General features: G+C 41.9%; 2 protein-coding genes across 2 annotated transcripts; both read left to right on the top strand.

Moving 5' to 3' along the window:
- Positions 1-283: 283 nt before the first annotated feature.
- Positions 284-12,056, top strand: LOC127971421 (tripartite motif-containing protein 16-like). The gene is made up of 6 exons (XM_052574425.1): positions 284-890; positions 1,357-1,452; positions 1,532-1,765; positions 2,182-2,338; positions 2,479-2,526; positions 11,422-12,056. Exons 1-6 carry the CDS (start codon positions 318-320, stop codon positions 11,937-11,939), a joined length of 1,626 nt encoding a protein of 541 aa, XP_052430385.1. The 5' UTR covers positions 284-317; the 3' UTR covers positions 11,940-12,056.
- Positions 12,057-14,704: 2,648 nt separating this feature from the next.
- Positions 14,705-19,265, top strand: LOC127971424 (aurora kinase B). Its single transcript, XM_052574427.1, has 9 exons — positions 14,705-14,786; positions 15,059-15,097; positions 15,257-15,314; positions 15,425-15,458; positions 15,602-15,790; positions 15,986-16,124; positions 16,336-16,484; positions 18,032-18,206; positions 18,749-19,265. The coding sequence occupies exons 1-9, from the start codon at positions 14,781-14,783 to the stop codon at positions 18,917-18,919; spliced, it is 960 nt and encodes a 319-aa protein (XP_052430387.1). The 5' UTR covers positions 14,705-14,780; the 3' UTR covers positions 18,920-19,265.
- The last annotated feature ends 370 nt before the right edge of the window (positions 19,266-19,635 follow it).

The raw sequence follows: 19,635 nt of genomic DNA, 5'->3' as shown, positions 1-19,635 counted from the left end.
TGTAAAAAAAACTGTGAATGAGAAAAACTCAAAAAAGACAGACCTTCAGATGAAAGGAAAAACAGCAGTCACTCTCTGAATCACACTCCACTCTCTCAGCAGACGCTCAAGCACACGCATGCGCAGAGAGAGAGAAAGAGAGAGAGAGACTACAGGAGAAGGAATGAGGAAGCTGATTTACAGTCCCACAGAAACACCTGTTTTACACATGACTCAGACACAGAAGCAGGAAACAGGAATCAAATGATTTCAGGGAAAGAGAAACTGAAGTGTAGTTGAGCTGTTGTGTGTTTGTGTCTCTGTATTCAAGCAGTAAAATGGCTGAAGCCAGAGTTTCTCAGGATGAGTTCTTGTGTCCACTGTGTCTGGATCTCCTGAAGGATCCAGTGGCTATTCCCTGTGGACACAGTTACTGTAAGATCTGTATTACAGACTGCTGGGATCAGGAGGATCAGAAGAGAGTCTACAGCTGTCCTCAGTGCAGACAGACCTTCAGTCCAAGACCTGCTTTATCTAGAAACACCATGCTGGCTGAAGTGGTGGAGAAACTGAAGAAGACCAGACTCTCTGATGACTGTTACGCTGGAGCTGGAGATGTGCAGTGTGACGTCTGTACTGGAAGAAAATACAAAGCTGTCAAGTCCTGTCTGGTGTGTCTGAACTCTTACTGTCAGAATCACCTCGAACAACATGAGAGTTGGTTTAAAGGAAAGAAACACAATCTGACTGATGCCACTGGACGACTGCAGGAGATGATCTGCCAGAAACATGAGAAGATCCTCAAGGTTTTCTGTCGCACTGATCAGAAGTGTATATGTGTGCTGTGTACGATGGATGAACATAAAAATCACGACACTGTATCAGCTGCAGCACACAGGACAGAGAAACAGGTATTTAACACTAAACTGATGAAATATTACTGACACTCATTTCATAAGTGTTTATATCATCACCCATATTAACAGCTTACAGCATTCACACTGCATCAGAAATTAACAGCAGCTGCAAGAAGAGTTTCCTGAAAATGATCTGTAAACCTTTATCAACACGATCTTTGGTAAAATGGCCTTTCTTTACACTATTTTCCAGTTCTTTGACATATAATACAGACAATAAATATATGCTTCCATCAGTCAAAATGCAGAAACACTGTCAGTGTGAAGCTCTAAGTTTCACTTTTATACGTACACTTGTACAGTTCATGTAGGATGATTGTAGTCGATCATCACTTCTGGAGTTTGAACCTTGAGCGGTTAGTTATCAGATCCTCTTTTACTGGATTCATCTGTTCTCATGATGATTTATTGCCAGTAGTTTTCTGTGGCTACCACTCAATATCATCTGTTTGATCTGCAGAAGCAGCTGAAGGAGACACAGAAGACGCTCCAGCAGAGAATCCAGCAGAGAGAGAAAGATCTCCAGCAGCTGAGAGAGACTGTGGAGTCTCATAAGGTGAGTCTGGAGAAGAAGAGAAGTTTGTCTCCGTCTCAGTTCAGACTCACTGAAGCTGAATCACTGTGTGTCCTAACAGCGCTCTGCACAGACAGCAGTGGAGGACAGTGAGAGGATCTTTACTGAGCTCATCCGCTCCATTGAGAGAAGCCGCTCTGAGCTGATACGACTGATCAGAGATCAGGAAAAGACTGCAGTGAGTCGAGCTGAAGAACGACTGGAGCGACTGGAGCAGGAGATCAATGATCTGAGGAGGAGAGACGCTGAGCTGGAGCAGCTTTCACACACACAGGATCACATCCAGTTCCTGCAGGTAACACACATCTACAAGAACAGGATCAGAGTGGACAATGCTTCAGTGTATTGAAACCAAACCAAACCTGAGCATGTGTTAAGGGTCCTTGTGAAGTTTCAGTGTCTTTAACCACTCTAAAGTTATAAATAATTGTCAATTAATTCAAAGCCTTTGATCTGCTTTTCCTGAGTTAATCTACTCAACCCTATAATGACATGTTTTATCACCCAAAGTGTAAGTAACAAACACTAGAATCTGTAGTTATAATGTGATATTATTAATATGAGAAGAATGAAGCTGATGCTGTGAAAGTGCTGGATTGAGGAGAGTTACTAAAGATCAGTCAAGTCAACAAGAGCTGCACAAATCTGATGTTGGAGCAGGTTATTGGGTGAAGTGTGGAGCTGATGAGTTTTGATTTCTGTTTTCTGTAGAGTTTCCAGTCTCTCTCAGCACTTCCTGAATCTACAAACGTAAATGAATTCTTCAGTTCTCTCTTCTCTTCTGATGATCTGAGAGAATCTGTCCATCAGCTGAGAGACAAACTGGAGGATTTCTGTAAAGAGGAGCTCAAGAAGATCTCAGACAGAGGTAAAGTCCTGGAGATTCATCTGCTCTCAGAAACCAGTCCATCATCATCTCGTATCACGGAGAACATCATATTAAAAATGTCTTAGGAATAGATACAGGATCATGAGAATCACACTGTTAATGTCTGTTGATTTCCACAGTCACACTCGCCATCATTGCTCTCTGGACCAGGAACGACTTCCTACAATGTAAGTCAGTAAGAAAACAAGCAGAAAAATTCACTGAGTGTCTTCATGTTCTTCCTGTAGAAGGTGAAAGAAGAGTTTTATAAATAACGTTAATGATAGGGCTGCCCTCGACTAAATATTTTTCTGATCGACTAATAGTCATACATTTAAATTGATTAATCAACTAATCACACATTTAAATTAATTAGCCATAAAATTCATAATAATGACCCTTTAATTGCCTATCAGCGCTCAAGCACATACATAAAGCTTGCCACAGAGCACCACCGAAGTAATGAATGTTTCAGGAAAATAAATAGCAAGAAGACTCCTAACATCATAATAATTCATTAATAAACTAATGTTTTCTGTATTTCCGGCTGCAGTCGATGACACTGATTTGTCATCACAGCAGACGTGCAAGTTCTATACGGATTACAAAATCTGAAAATATTTGTTTTACATTTAAATGAAGGCATTTCACTTTCTGTAGATATATTTCTCATGCCTGTGAGACAAGCATGGAGTTTAGACGGCAGAAAGTGCACCCTGTCTGCTTTCATTATTTTACTAAAGCACAATGTCTTGTTGTCATTGTCAGTGCACACAAATAAATGTAGACCTTTAACAGATTCGAAAGATATATTGCTCTTGTCTGTATGATCAAAAATGATGTAGCATTTTAAAGGGGGGGTGAAATGCTCGTTTTCACTCAATAACCTGTTAATCTTGAGTACCTATAGAGTAGCCTATAATATATATTTTTTTATAATTTATTTTATAGTACACCTATAAAAGTCTTTAGTTTTATTATATTCATAAGAGAAAGATAGTCTGTACCGTTTTTCCCGGAAAAACACGACCGACTGGAGGCGTGACGTGTGGGCGGAGCTAAAGAATCACGAGCGCCAGTAGGCTTTTGCGTTGAGAGCGTTTGGAAGCTGTGACATTACCGTGAGGACAAAACCATCCAAAACAAACCATGGCTAACAGTCAGATTCAGCGTATATTTATGATCCAGAATCAGATCCAGAGGCTGAAATTTAACAAGAGCAGCATCAGCAACGACGTCTCTATGTGGTATGTACTGAAACTGTATATATTTGCTTAGCGGTTTTGGAAATTGAAGTTCCACTTTATGTCGTCTTTTATTTTTTTTAAGCTGTACATGTGAAAAGTGCAGTTTGATGACAACATCGCATGTTGTTTACTTGATGTGCTTACGTGCTGATAGCTAAGTTAATAACACAGAGATATTTGAAGCAGTTTTACTCACCGCATGCGGTTCCAACACACAATCGTGACCCTTTTTCGTTGGGATTGCATCATCCTTAAGAAATAAACGATGTGCAAATCCGGCGTCAAACTGGGCCTTGTTTGTAAAACAAGCATCTTCGAAAATGCAGGAAACAAACACAAACACTTGCACAACTCCGTTGATGCTCTGTAAAAATAAACTCCATCCACTGGTCCCTTAATGCTGTTTCTCTTTTGGTAATCTGTGCAGGGTTGTCTTGCCCTGGCAACCAAAAACACACTTCTTTTGTGACATTTTGCGACGCTCTCGCTCTGATCAGTGAAGTCTGTTGTGCTCTCAGTGCTCTGCTATATGGAACAGATTTTTGGAACAGAAATACTCCTTCAAACGTACAACTTAATTTTTGAAACTTTGTCCATGTTTAGCATGAGAATCCAACTCTTTAACAGTGTAAAAAACTCTAAATGAATGAAACCGCATTGTACCCCTCCTTTATTGCATGTTTTGAATGTATTGGGTGAACCATTTGGTGGTAAATGTCTCAGTGATTAAGTCATCGAGTCATAAATTCATTCATTTGATTCATTAAAATTCCTGATTCATTCATGAGTGAAGTAAATGGTTCACTATATGAATGGTTCACTGAACCTCCTGATTTGTTCAACTTTAAGTTGATTATCACCATCAGATCGATCGTTTTATTACATCAAAATACTGCGAGAGCAGTTCTAAAACACAAGGAGTCATCTGCTCTCTATAGCTCTGATGGTACTTTGATCTCACACACTGATCGAACAAGTCTATTGATTCAGTGATTCATTCATAAAGAACCATTTACTTCACTCCTGAATGAATCAGCCATTTGAACAAATCAAATGAATGAATAAATGACTCGATGACTTAATCATTGAGACATTTACCATCACCAACTAGCAGTTTTAGTTTATTATTTAGAGTATCATTTCATTAAAGAAATAATTTCACATTTCCATAGTTATAATAATAAAATAAATTATTAAAGATATAGATCACCCACCCATCAATTATTCACCCTCATGGTCCAAAAGAGTATACGTAATAAATTTATCAAACTAAATATTTCTTGCTGAAGCTACTTTTTGTAATGTCTTTTTGATGCTTTACACAACAATGACTTTAATTTGTGATTAATTTAATTAATTAATCGTCACATCAGGTAATTCATTTGATTTTTTTAAGTAATTGTTTACCAGTCTTAATCTTTACATTTTATGGGCATTTATACATTTATTTATACATTTTTGTCTAAACGTCTGCATCAGCAATGAGCCAAATTCTTACGTTTAATCAATGGATAAGATAAGAATATTAAGACATTTGGGCTGTTGCCAAGCAAATGAAAGTATCTTTGCAATGCAGAGGAAACACAGACGCTGCATCTGAAGCGGTGTTTAGATGTAGTAATAATAATAATAATTTCTTACATTTATATAGCGCTTTGTAAGCACTCAAAGCACTTTACATGGTCAGGAGATATCTCCTCATCCACCAGCAGTGTGCAGCTTCCACCTGGATGAGGTGACGACAGCCATATTTGAAATAATAAAAAAAAAAATTATTAAAAAGATAAAAAAATTTAGGTTCATTCAGGAACTAAACACTTTCCAGTTGCTCAGAGACGCAAAGCAGTGCTGTGGCTCTGATGGAATTATTTTTACAGGGATATATAGTTTCTAAAATGTGAATTTCTTTGTTAAAATGTTTGCCCGTAGATGCACTGGCTTATCAACATCTATCCCACAGCCTCGGTCAGAAGGTTGATCCATCACAGTTTCAGGTCTCAAGCAGTGATTTATTTCACAATCAGTTTGTTCATGTAGGTGTGTGTCACAAACACAGCCTCTGTGGCTCCCTCCGATCACCACCAGAGGGAACCGTCGCCCGAGTATTAACCTCTTTCAAAACTCCATTTCCCATAACACCCCGTACCTGGGGCTGATTACCTGCACAGGTGTCGCTCATCTCCATCCCCTATTTAATGAACTCGCCCTGTTCTCTCAAACGCAAAGTCTTGTTTTGCCCATGCAGACATTACCGAGCGTTTTCCCATTGTTTGATCTCCCGTGTATGACCTGGACTGCTTATTGGACTCTGATTCTTTGCCGCCTGCCTTACCGACCACTGCCTTGTTCTCTCGTCTCTGCCTGCCAGCCGCCAGCCCTGATTCTACGCTCTGTCAAGGTTTATGATTCTGATTTGTCTACGTTGTATCTAACGCCCCTGATTGATCTGTTTCTGTTTACTCTGTTGATTATTGAAATAAAGCTGCTTATGGATCATAACGCCCCTGACTCAGCGTTACAGAAGACTTTGCCAGATATTGATCCAGCGGCTTTTTTCCAGATCACGGCAGAAGTATCCGCTCAAGCCGCGGCGCTGACAGCCCATCAGCAGCAGCTGAATCGACTCACCTCTCTCACCGAAGAAATGATCCGAACCCTCCAATCACTCCGCCTGCAAACCCCGGAGGGAAATATTCCAGCAGCACCTCAACCTCAGCAAATGGCCGCCGCCGTGGCCACACCTCCCGCTTCAGTAAGCCCGCGCTTGGCGTTCCCAGAAAAGTTCGATGGATCACCTGCCAGATGCAAGGGGTTCCTATTACAATGTTCGATGTTTGTTAACCAGCAGCCCTCGTTATATCCCACAGAGGACAGCCGAATTTCGTTTGTGTGCTCTTTGCTCACGGGGAGAGCACTAGAGTGGGCCACAGCCATCTGGAACGGTGATCGATCAGTTTTCACCACCTTTTCAGCATTTCTGCTCCGATTCAGAGAGGTTTTCGAACATCCCGCGGGAGGAAAGGAGGTTGGCGAACAGCTTATCGCACTCCGTCAAGGAGGAAGATCGGCCGCAGATTATGCTCTCTCATTCCGCACCCTAGCTGCACAAACTGGCTGGCCAGACGACCCTTTACGCCTGCACTTCAGGAGGGGACTGGATGCTGAGCTGCAGACCGAACTAGCCTGCCGAGATGAGGGCAAAACCCTCGAACAACTCATCGATCTGTCCATCAAGGTAGACAATCTGATTCGGGCACGTCGGCCCCGATACCAAACTTCATCACTCACCCCAGTCAACAGCTCAAGCCCGGATCCAGAACCCATGCAAATCGGAGTTACCCGATTAAGCGAGGAGGAAAAGTCACGCAGGCGACAGCACAACTTGTGTTTATACTGTGGCTTGGCTGGACATCTACGGGCTTCATGCCCCACTCGACCGCCGCGACATTCAGCTGCGGTGAGTTATCCTTCTAGATCTTCTTCTATGTTAGAAATACCAGTCATGTTATATGTTAAGGGAATTAGCATCGAGGTGAGGGCATTGATTGATTCCGGAGCTGCGGGAAATTTTATTGATACCACTTTCATGGAGACTCATAACATCCCTTGTATTCCATGTACCTCTCACTTGGCAGTGGCAGCTCTAGATGGGCGACCGCTGGGCTCCGGTCGCATCCAAACCATCACTGAGGAGTTAGAACTCACCGTCGGGGCCCTCCATTCTGAAAAGATCCACCTCTACAGCTTCCAATCTCCTCATAACCCCATCATCTTGGGACTGCCCTGGCTGGAAAAACACAATCCAATCATCTCCTGGTCCAAGAAACAGATATCACAATGGTCAGATTACTGCAAACAACATTGTCTCCATTCCTGCACCCGACCCACGATCACTCATACTTCCTCATCGGCCTCTCAACTGCCTCAAGAGTATGACGATCTCCAGGAGGCTTTCAGTAAAACCAAGGCTGCGCAACTACCTCCTCATCGACCAGGCGATTGCGCCATTGAGCTGATGCCAGGCGCTCAACCACCCAAGGGCAGAGTGTTTCCGTTATCTCAACCCGAAGCCGCAGCCATGAAGGAGTATATCGAGGAGGAATTAGCCAAGGGATTCATTCGACCTTCAACTTCACCAGCTTCTGCAGGATTCTTCTTCGTGAAGAAGAAGGACGGAGGACTCCGCCCTTGTATAGATTACCGCGGCCTCAACGACGTTACGGTGAAGTACCGATATCCCTTGCCACTCGTCCCAGCGGCTCTAGAGCAACTACGCCGAGCAAAGTACTTCACGAAGTTGGACCTCCGAAGCGCCTACAACCTGATCCGAATTCGAGAAGGGGATGAGTGGAAGACGGCCTTTTCAACCACCACTGGGCACTACGAATACCAGGTCATGCCGTTCGGCCTTTCCAACAGTCCTTCCGTGTTCCAAGCCTTTGTGAACGACGTATTCAGGGATATGTTGAATCGTTGGGTCATAGTCTACATAGACGATATCCTCATCTACTCCGAAACGTATACAGAACATGTGAAACAGGTCAAAGCCGTCCTCCAACGCCTAATCCAGCACCAACTGTATGCTAAACTGGAGAAATGTGAATTCCACAAGCAGACTATCTCCTTCCTGGGTTATGTAATCAGCGCTGGAGGAGTAGCCATGGAGGAGGGGAAGGTTCGCGCTGTAGTCAACTGGCCCCTACCCCAGACTCTCAAAGAACTACAACGCTTCCTGGGTTTCGCTAACTTCTATAGAAGGTTCATCCGCGACTTCAGCTCCATCGCAGCACCAATGACTTCTATGGTTAAGAAGGGCTCTCAGCGTCTCCACTGGTCCTCCGCCACCCTCAACGCCTTCCAGGCCCTCAAGGATAGATTCATCACAGCGCCTATCTTACATCATCCTGATCCAGAGCAGGAATTCATTGTGGAAGTAGACGCTTCAAGTTCAGGTCTCGGGGCTGTACTCTCACAACGTCAGGGAGATCCACCGAAATTAAACCCATGTGCCTTTTATTCTCGGAAACTAAACGCAGCCGAGAGGAATTATGATGTTGGAGATCGCGAGCTCCTCGCTATGAAAGCAGCATTCGAGGAATGGAGGCACTGGCTAGAGGGGGCTAAACACACCTTCACAGTCCTTACGGATCACCGCAACCTTGAATACCTCCGGTCAGCCAAACGCTTGAATCACAGACAAGCCAGGTGGTCGCTCTTCTTCACAAGATTTAATTTTCAAGTCACTTATCGTCCGGGTTCCCAGAATACCAAAGCAGATGCACTCTCTCGTCTCTACGAAACCAACAACCAAACTCCAGACCACGAACCCATCATTCCTCCCACGATCGTTCTTGGACCCATCCAATGGGACATTATGACTGAGATCATTGAGGCCCAACGCATCGAACCTCCACCTCCTGAGACTCCCCAGAATCGCACATTCGTCCCTCAAACACTGAGACAACGAGTACTACATCAGGTCCACTCTACCCCAAGCTCAGGACACCCCGGTATAACCGCCACCATCCAGCTCCTATCTAACCGCTTCTGGTGGCCCTCAATGCAAGCAGACACCATCAATTACGTTAGAAACTGTATCACTTGCAACACCAACAGATCATCCCATCAATTACCCGCTGGTCTTCTTCACCCGTTACCCGTTCCTCAACGTCCTTGGTCCCACATAGCCATCGACTTTGTTACTGATCTGCCTCTCTCGCAGGGCAAAACCACAATTCTATCTGTGATCGACCGCTTCTCCAAAGCCTGCCGCTTCATCCCATTACCCAAACTCCCGACTGCCTTCGAAACAGCAGAGGCACTTTGTGAGAATGTGTTCCGGTTCTATGGCCTCCCGGAGGACATTGTCTCCGATAGGGGTCCCCAATTTACCTCCAGAGTATGGTCGGCATTCTGCCAACAGTTGGGCATCAATGTTAGTCTCACATCAGGTTACCACCCACAATCCAACGGACAGGTCGAACGTCTGAACCAAGAACTCTCCCGTTTCCTTCGATCCTACTGCAACCAGAATCAAAATGATTGGAGCCGCTTCCTTCTCTGGGCCGAGTACGCACAAAATTCCCTTCAAAAACCTTCCACTGGCATGACTCCCTTCCAGTGCTTCCTAGGATTTCAACCTCCTCTCTTCCCATGGTCTGGCGAACCATCCGAATTACCTGCAGTTGATGCTTGGCTGAGACGCTGTGAGGAGACCTGGGACAGCGCTCATGTTCACCTTCTCCGAGCAGTTCGTCGGACCAGAAATCAGGCCAATCGACACCGCAGAGCTCATCCGGATTACCAGCCCGGACAATGGGTCTGGCTGTCCACACGGGATCTTCGCCTCAGACTACCATCCAAGAAACTTAGTCCCAGGTACGTGGGCCCTTTCAAAATCCTCCGTCAAATCACCCCAGTATCATTTAGACTATCTCTCCCATCTCATTACCATATCTCACCCACTTTTCATGTTTCCTTGCTCAAGCCCGCTGGTGGACCGAGAGGAGCGGAGAACCTAGAGGAGGCTGGTGACCAGAGAGCGCCTCCCCTCATCATCGATGGCCAGGAGGCCTATCAGGTACACGAAATCCTGAATTCACGTCGCCGGGGCCGATTCCTACAGTATCTGGTCGATTGGGAGGGGTACGGTCCGGAGGAAAGGTCCTGGGTCAATGCTGATGACATACTGGACCCCACTCTCATCACGGACTTCCATCGAGATCACCCAGACAGACCCGCTCCTAGACCCCGAGGAAGACCCCGGCGACGATCACCTCATCGCGTCAGGAGCCGCTCGCAGGGGGAGGGCTCTGTCACAAACACAGCCTCTGTGGCTCCCTCCGATCACCACCAGAGGGAACCGTCGCCCGAGTATTAACCTCTTTCAAAACTCCATTTCCCATAACACCCCGTACCTGGGGCTGATTACCTGCACAGGTGTCGCTCATCTCCATCCCCTATTTAATGAACTCGCCCTGTTCTCTCAAACGCAAAGTCTTGTTTTGCCCATGCAGACATTACCGAGCGTTTTCCCATTGTTTGATCTCCCGTGTATGACCTGGACTGCTTATTGGACTCTGATTCTTTGCCGCCTGCCTTACCGACCACTGCCTTGTTCTCTCGTCTCTGCCTGCCAGCCGCCAGCCCTGATTCTACGCTCTGTCAAGGTTTATGATTCTGATTTGTCTACGTTGTATCTAACGCCCCTGATTGATCTGTTTCTGTTTACTCTGTTGATTATTGAAATAAAGCTGCTTATGGATCATAACGCCCCTGACTCAGCGTTACAGTGTGTGTGGTTTCTGAAATAAAGAAACAGCAATAAATTAAATAAACTTTCCAAACAACATACAACGCTTGCAAATAAATTACAATAATTAAAGCAACACTGGAATGGGAATTGAAAATGACAAAGCGTAAATACACCAGTAATAGAACAGACGATACAACGTGATATCATTCTTAACTCAATCAAATCATTATACATCATGTAAGCTACATGCTAATATGATAATACAGATGTCCTAGAGATCCATATCAGCATCACTGATGTATGTATTTTCAGTAAACATAGATCTTAACCGTGTATCTGGACAGATCTTTGAATTGAACGTGCATAAACATAGATTATAACAACATTATAACATCAAATATTCATACACATACAAGTACAAGTCTACACATACATATTTCAGCAGAACATGGGACAGCTCTAGTAAATAATAATTTGCACAGATATCGGTTCATCTGTACTGAGACACTGATGATTCACTGAACATGAAGAGATCAAACAGATTCATAATTCCTGATTCTGATGTGTTTTGTCTCCATCAGATTCCCATCAGCTCACTCTGGATCCAAACACAGTGAATAAAAACCTCCTTCTGTCTGAGAACAACAGAGTGATTACTTACACTGACACAGATCAACCATATCCTGATCATGCAGACAGATTTGATCAGTATCTTCAGGTGTTGTGTAGAGAGAGTGTGTGTGGACGCTGTTACTGGGAGCTGGAGTGGAGTGGACGTGTGTGTGTATCAGTGTCATATAAGAGCATCAGCAGGAAGGGATGGGGTAATGAGTGTGTGTTTGGATCTAATGATCAGTCCTGGAGTTTGATCTGCTCTTCCTTCAGTTACTCATTCTGGCACAATAACGTAAAGACTGATCTCCCTGTGAAGCCCATCAGCAGTAGAATAGGAGTGTTTGTGGATCACAGAGCAGGAACTCTGTCCTTCTACAGCGTCTCTGACACAATGAGCCTCATCCACACAGTCCAGACCACATTCACTCAGACGCTCTATCCTGGGTTTTATGTTTGTATTGAATCATCAGTGAAACTGTGTTGATGAATCAGAATAGACTGATGAGATTCTACCCATAATGCTTTGAGCTGCATGATGAATCAGTAACAGTGAGATGTTAAAGAGTCTCTTCTCTCTCTGGGGTCGTGCACATATCTCGTCTTTTGCGTGATCAAGTTCCTAATTTCCTAATTTGATGAACGGAACAGATTATTATTTTTCATACAGTGATTGTACATCTGATCGACAGATAAACCGATGTCCTGAAATATCTTGATAATCTTTTATGATTTTCAAATAAGGTTAATGAATTAAATAAGTAATAAATTACGATGATGCCTCATCTTAAATGGAAGTATAAGTATTAGACATGTAATTTAATATTATACAGCATACATCTATATAATATACTAACAAACAACTCATTTATATTGCCTTTTTAATGTATAGGCCTACTATTATTATGGTTTTAATAAAATATCATAAATATGATGTCTTATAGATTACTAGTATCAACTAAGACAAGTGATCATAATGAGAAATATAGTTAATTACAAGAATTAAAGTGTGACAAACTGCTAAATATTCTGATGATTTACCTTCAGGCTTGCTGGAGCTTTGAATCCATGTTTGTGATGTTTTACGGCCTTTGGCTCTTTTTCTTTTTTTCTGTGTGTGAGTGTGTTCTTGTCACATTGAGAATGTTGTATAGACTCACCCCTTTATTATGTGTGTGATCTGTTGTGTTGGTTTTATTGATTTTTATTGGACAAATAAACAAAATGCTTTGAACTTTAGTATTACCCATTCATTTCCTATGGATGCCCATTTTTAAAAAGCATCTAAATGCTGTCTGAAATGATACATTCATACATACAGTGTATTAAATATTGCATAAATATAAATAAACATTTATTGCAAGTTTTCTGTTAAGGTTATGCTATTTTCTAGATGTACTCACTGGACTGAAGTGAAAATGTTCTTTGATAATGTAAACATTCTTTGCTCCGTTGTTGTAAAGGATGAATGTGTTACAGGCTAAATAGTAACTTACAATGTTTTTATTAAATGCACATTAATACAAAGGCATTTCTATAAAATATATTGACACCCGTATCTGCTACTTAAGTAAAAAATATTATTTTATGCAGTTATTAGATTACACTAAGACTCCTTCACTCATCGCCCGTCATAAATCAACTAACATGATAAAGGTGCATTTACTTGCACATGTTTAAGAATCAAGATATTTCATGACATAGTTTGGGGAAATTAAGCCTGTATGAGTACAGTACAGCATAATGTGTCAAATAAATGAAACATGATGAAACATTCATTTTAGTTCAAATTCGAGATTGCAGTGGTACATGACATGGTGAAGAAATGACTGAATGCATAATAATTAAAGTCGGTCAAGATAAAGTTTGATTAATGACTCCGTGCCAGCAGATGGCGCTCGTGCTCGAGTTCAGCGGGAAGACCGTTGCTGTAGTAACGCGGATACACATGTGACTAAATATGGTTCATCTCCACTATACAGTTAATAATAATAACTGTAATAAAGCGAGAGGAGTGTTATTTAAGTTATTAAACACATTCAAGACGTTTGGAGCCGATTCAGAGACGAACTGTGTGTTTAGAGTGAAATCAAGCCGTTTATCTGAAACAGTTTGTGGTTTTCTCTTTAAACGATGAAACACGTGTTTTATAATAAGCCCAGTTCTGGCGACGAACACACATCTTCCAGACATGTTAATAATCAGAGGGTCGTTTAAAGTGATTGGGTGTCCAGTAATGTCCTTCGAACATCTGAAGCTTTAGAAACATAACTATTTGTTTCAGAGAACATTCAATTTTAATGCTTGCAACATGATAAAACATGATTTTCCTTAAAACACACATTAAACCCTTAATATACTTTTTTGTTGTTGTTTATAAATGCTAAAAATCTCTTCTTTCTTTTCTTTTTTTTTTTTAGAAATGATTTGTATCGTAAAAAGCGCTATACAAATAAACTTGAATTGAATTGATAGAAATGTTTTTGAAATGGTAAAAAAAGACTTAATTATGAGATTACAAAGTCATCATGACAAGTCATGATTTTATGTCATAAATACAACTTTTCATAATTTTGACCTTATCTTATAACTGACTTATTTTTCATAATTCATACTTTTTGTTATAATTTCAATTTTCCATGTCATAATTTCATAACATAAATGACTAATCTCCTAACTGAGTGGTTGCCTCATGATTTCTACTTTGATTTCATACTCATGACTTTTCATGACATAATTTTAACTTTTTATGTCAGAATTTCAATTTAACTAAAACATATTTTGTTCTCTTGTACAATATCTGCAATATGCATAATTATATGGTTTAAATTTACTGTATATATATTTTGATTAATTAAATCATATGATTAGAAAATATGAAGATTTTATTTGCAAAAACAGATAACTGTTTTTTTATGTTTTTTATTATGTTATTATGGTTTTATTGGGTTAGTTGTATTATTTAACCTAATCAAAACCCAAATGCAGTTTGATTGAGATTAATTGGAATGAACGATAAAAAACATGATTTTTGAATATTGTTAAAACGGAGTTATCTGTTTTTGCAAACGAACTCTTCATAACTCTATAGTTGTTGTTTTTACTTATAAAAAGATCCAATTCAAAGCGCATGCGCGAATCTCTGAGGCGGGGCCAGAATGATTGGCACATCATTGGCCCAATGAGAGTTCGCGTCAATGGGCCAATCAGCGGTGAGTTTTTAGTGTCTCGGCCAATAGAAATGCATCTGGTTTTCATTTTAAATCCAGGCGGTTGAAAGAGCGAAACGGAAGAGCAGCAACACAGACACAAGAACTAAATAATCATCATGCAGGTAAAATAAACAATTATCAATCATCTCATTTAAACGTAAGCGCGTATATATGTGTGTTTAGATGATGTTAGTATTGTTCGGTGACTAATGTATATCAAATTAAAGTCGTTCCTGTTAAACGAGACCGAGTGCTAAATCCACTCAGCTAACGTTAGAATGTTTCAGAGATAAGTTACGTGTTTTATTATTATTTTATAACTGCTATTTGTTTTGGTTAACCATTTGAGAGCTATTTTATGGATTTAAGTGATGTATTGTGTTTGTTTTATCAGAATAAAGAGAACCGGGAGCCCAGAGCTCTGCAAACACAGGTTAGAAGCTAGCGCTAGCGTCTCATTCCTCTTTGGTTCACTACAGAGTGCGCTTCTTAGGGATGACTGTGTGTCTGACGCTCTGTGTGTGTGTGTGTGTGTGTGTGTGTGTGTGTGTGTGTGTGTGTGTGTGTGTGTGTGTGTGTGTTTGTGTGTCAGGTGGCTGCTGTGGGTCCTCTCAGAGTCAGTGTGAATCCAGACACACACGCTGTTTCAGGTAACATCTCCAGAACAAGTCCTCCTTCAGAGACTTTAGTGCACTAGATTATAGCTGAGGTCTCACTGCTCATAGACACGTGCTGTATTCAGTCTCTGGTCTTCTTTCAGGTCCTGGGAGAGTTCCTGTGAAATCAAACACAAAGTGAGTCTGTTATAAGAATCTAATATATTCTGTTCTTCATGGTTTTCATTCCTGCTGAAGATCATGTGAGCCCTGACGTCACTAAGAAGGTTTAGATGTATTTATCTGTACTGAGGAAGAACATGCCGTCGTCTCTCCTTCAGGAAGCTGTCCATCAGAGACTTCGACATCGGCCGTCCGTTGGGGAAGGGCAAGTTCGGTAATGTGTATCTGGCGCGCGAGCGGAAGCTGAAGGTGATCGTGGCTCTGAAGGTGCTCTTCAAGTCTCAGATGGAGAAGGAAGGAGTGGAGCATCAGCTGCGGAGAGAGATCGAGATCCAGTCTCACCTCAGGTGTGTTCTCCGTCCTTCAGACGCTCTTCATGACCCTGCAGAAACTAAAACCGTCCGTCTCCAGAAATGTACTTGAATCATGTTGTAGTTACATTTTCGAGTTGACTAGTTAAAAACCGAGAATTGGTCAAACCTTTGGAATGTAATCAAGATTTATTTATTTTGTTGACTAATCGTTTGAGCCCTTCTCTCCAGGCATCCCAACATCCTGCGCTTCTACAACTACTTCCACGACGACACACGTGTGTTTCTGATCCTGGAGTTCGCTCCGCGGGGAGAGATGTACAAAGAGCTTCAGCGCTGCGGACGCTTCGACGACCAGCGCTCCGCCACCGTGAGTCACAACATCCATCACCACCATCTCGGTTCAGACACTCATTTCTAAAATCGGATCGTTCAAACCTGCCTCGAGTAGTTACTGCGTTTAGTTTAGATTCTTCCCCATCTTTTCAACTTCACTGTATTATCAGAGAAGTAACGTGATGAAAGTTTATAGTTCAGATGTTAAGACTGTAGGTGACATGACGCTGCTCTTGTGTCTGCAGTACATGGAGGAGCTGGCGGACGCTCTTCTGTACTGTCACGAGAAGAAGGTGATCCACAGAGACATTAAACCGGAGAACCTTCTGCTGGGATACAGAGGAGAGCTCAAGATCGCAGACTTCGGCTGGTCCGTCCACGCACCCTCTCTCAGGTAACACGCACCCCCATAATGCACCGGGACATTTAGTTCAGTTCTTCAGCAGAGATTGAGTCCCGTTATCCGAACATTCATAAATCATGACTAGACATGCACAGTTTATCACAGACACTTCAAGAGAATGATTCTAGTTTACAGCAGCTGTTTGAAACCAGGCTTAACTAAAACAATTAAAGAAAGACAATAGTCTTGAAATAAGAGTTTAATTTCAGCTGGCAGCCAAGGAAAGCAATTCTCAATTTAACAGCTGTTACCACACAGAGTCATTCTTAACTGAGAAGATGCGCAAATAAACGCTGAAAATGAACTTGGATTTGCGCATTAACAGCTGCTCTATGTGAAATCACGCACCTGATGGAATTTACTGCTGATTAGAGAACCGGCTTTACTGACGAGATGTGCATTAACGATCGGCCGATCGGAGCACCCCTACTTTAAACGCAAAAGATTTCAGTTTACAACAGAATTTATTTGCTTGTCGAATTTTAACTCTGAATCAAAAACAACAGCCAGTTTCTTTACCTGAGTAAGGATATTTGCTGTCAAGGTCCTAAACTAGAGGACATGCTGTTAACCAAATGAGGGAAGCCAAATAAAATTTACTTTTCATTTAACTGGATAAAATTATCACCCATCCAGGTTTTGATGTCATTTACACAAGGAAGTTGGATAAGGACTTTGACCCAGGTTTTATTGACGTATACAACTGGGTATCATCTGCATAAATGTGATCTGGGACCTTGTGAGACTCAAATGTAACGAAGAGGGAGCATATATAAAACAAAATCGGGCCTAAAACAGAGCCCTGCAGCACCCCACCAGTAACAGAAGCAGGTGATGAATGACACTGATCGATCTCAACAGAGGAACTCCTCGCAGTAAAATGAATCGAATCACAAATCCGAGCTTCAGTTTTTAACCGGTCTAAAAGGATAAAGTGATCTACTGTATCGAACGCCGCACTAAAAGCCAACAGTACCAAAACTGCACAATTCCCAGACTCCACAAATAAGTTGTTTACCACTGATTCAGTGCTGTGCTTGGATCTAAATCCAAACTGAAAAGGATGCTATATTTTCAATAACCAATAATATGATAACCAATTTAAGAGCTTTCTCCAATACTTTTGGTAAGAATGGCGAGTTTGATATTAACAACTATAGACCCAATTCAACAGGATCCAGATTTGCTTTCTTTAGCAGTGAATGAATACTTAGTATACACTTAAATTTTGCACATAATACACATGTACATACATAACTGCATTTTGTAATATACCTGCCTACAATTGTCATTTGTATATTGTCATTCACTATCTACTTATTTGTATTTTTTATTCTTTTATTATGTGTTTTATGTTCTGTCGCTGTCATTCTGTTGTACTGCGGAGCTTCTGTCATGAAAACAGATTCCTCGTATGTGTAAACATACCTGGCAATAAAGCTCATTCTGATTCTGATTCTGATGAACCACTGCATGCTTAAAACCGGACCGAACTGAACCTGTCTGTAAAGAGATGTTTCTCTCTGTCTCTCTCTCAGACGGCGGACCATGTGTGGGACTCTGGACTATCTTCCTCCAGAGATGATCGAGGGTCACACTCACGATGAGAAGGTGGATCTGTGGTGCATCGGTGTGTTGTGTTACGAGTGTCTGGTGGGGAACCCTCCGTTCGAGACGGCCAGCCACACAGAGACATACAAGCGCATCACTAAGGTCTGTCTGCGTTTATTCACCTCTGCTTTTCTCTGAAATACCTCTGTTTCAGTCACTGTCTGACAGCAAGTTGACTCTGGAGAGGAGTGTTTTGTTAAATACTACTTTTACTTCAGAGTCATGTGCTTCTCGAAGCTTGTGTTCTGTGAGTGAAAGTCACTAGTGTTCATCCCAAAGAGGCAGAAAATCACTCATGTTTTCGTTTAGAGCTTTGATGCTGTTATCCTCATCTCAAGTGCAAACAGGTCATGTGACACTAAACAGGTCTCATTGAGAATCTAAATCTTCCATATTTGCAGGAAATTCACTAAAACATCAGTCAGTAAGGTTTCTAGAGCTTCATAAATAAACTTGTATGGTCTCTATTGTGCTGATGGGATTAAAAGGGTTGAAAGCGTTCTTTTCAGGAATTCAAATCAAGTTTTAAGGAAAGTGTGAGTAACATTCTGAGCTGACTTAGAGAATGCAGAGAGTTCCTAACACAGAAGTTTGTTCATGTGGCTGTCGTGTGTGTGTGTGTGTGTGTGTGTGTGTGAGAGCAGGTGGATCTTCAGTTCCCGAAGCTGGTGTCTGACGGTGCTCGTGATCTGATCTCCAAGCTGCTGCGTCACAGTCCATCCATGCGTCTGCCGCTCCGGAGCGTGATGGAGCATCCCTGGGTCAAAGCCAACTCACGGCGCGTCCTGCCGCCCGTCTGCAACACACACCACTGACACACACACTGCTCCAGGACCTGTTTGAGACACACCGCCCGGCCTCCACCGGTGATGGTTGTGCTGTGAGCTGAATGTTGCACCGTGTCAGAAACATCGGATCGAGGGCTCAGTTGTCCGTGTGTGTGTGTGTGTGTGTGTGTGTGAGGGCTGTATTAATTGGTCACAAACTTATTTAATTGACTGTTAATGAGTCCAGATGTAAACGAACTCTAAAGTTAGTCCCTTCTCTTTTACACAGTCTTGTGTGTCTGTAGTTCTGCTGTTCTGTTCATATTCATGTTGTTTTATATTCTATGAATCTGTCTTCTACTGAACCTATTAAATATAAACCAGTATGTTTTAAGTATGTTTTGTGGTGTAGCTTTTTGATTAGCGCACAGTGAATGTTACTCCTGATGCATTCAGGTTTCAGTTTCTGCAGAATACACAGATAGTTAGAAACACTAAACCGTTGTTTTAACTTCCTTGTTGTTCAGTCTAATAGTAGTTTGGCTAATACTGGAATACAGAATAGTTCCTCTTAAGTTAATTTAGTTTAGTTAGCTTTTTATTTTGGTGAAACAACTTGAAGGAATATTTGAATCCCTTTATTTGGGAAGGGGGGGTTGCGACGGTAAATAAAGAACTAGCTCTTGGTTGTTTCAGTGAGGTTTGTGTAGTAGTGTAGAAGATATAAATTAGACGATTATGAGACCGTTGTAAAGTTAGTTAAT

The sequence above is a fragment of the Carassius gibelio genome, chromosome B14 (assembly GCF_023724105.1).
Source record: "Carassius gibelio isolate Cgi1373 ecotype wild population from Czech Republic chromosome B14, carGib1.2-hapl.c, whole genome shotgun sequence".
Classification (NCBI taxonomy): domain Eukaryota; kingdom Metazoa; phylum Chordata; class Actinopteri; order Cypriniformes; family Cyprinidae; genus Carassius; species Carassius gibelio.
This window is presented reverse-complemented; position numbering and strand designations above follow the sequence as displayed.

Excerpts from the sequence above, each read along its gene's own strand:
- LOC127971424 (XM_052574427.1), top strand. Across the intron at positions 15,315-15,424 it reads AGACACACACGCTGTTTCAG|GTCCTGGGAGAGTTCCTGTG; the intron begins GTAACATCTCCA and ends GTCTTCTTTCAG. Across the intron at positions 15,459-15,601 it reads CCTGTGAAATCAAACACAAA|GAAGCTGTCCATCAGAGACT; the intron begins GTGAGTCTGTTA and ends TCTCTCCTTCAG.
- LOC127971421 (XM_052574425.1), top strand. The coding sequence starts at position 318 with ATGGCTGAAGCCAGAGTTTCTCAGGATGAGTTCTTGTGTCCACTGTGT. Across the intron at positions 1,766-2,181 it reads ATCACATCCAGTTCCTGCAG|AGTTTCCAGTCTCTCTCAGC; the intron begins GTAACACACATC and ends TGTTTTCTGTAG. Across the intron at positions 2,339-2,478 it reads CAAGAAGATCTCAGACAGAG|TCACACTCGCCATCATTGCT; the intron begins GTAAAGTCCTGG and ends TGATTTCCACAG.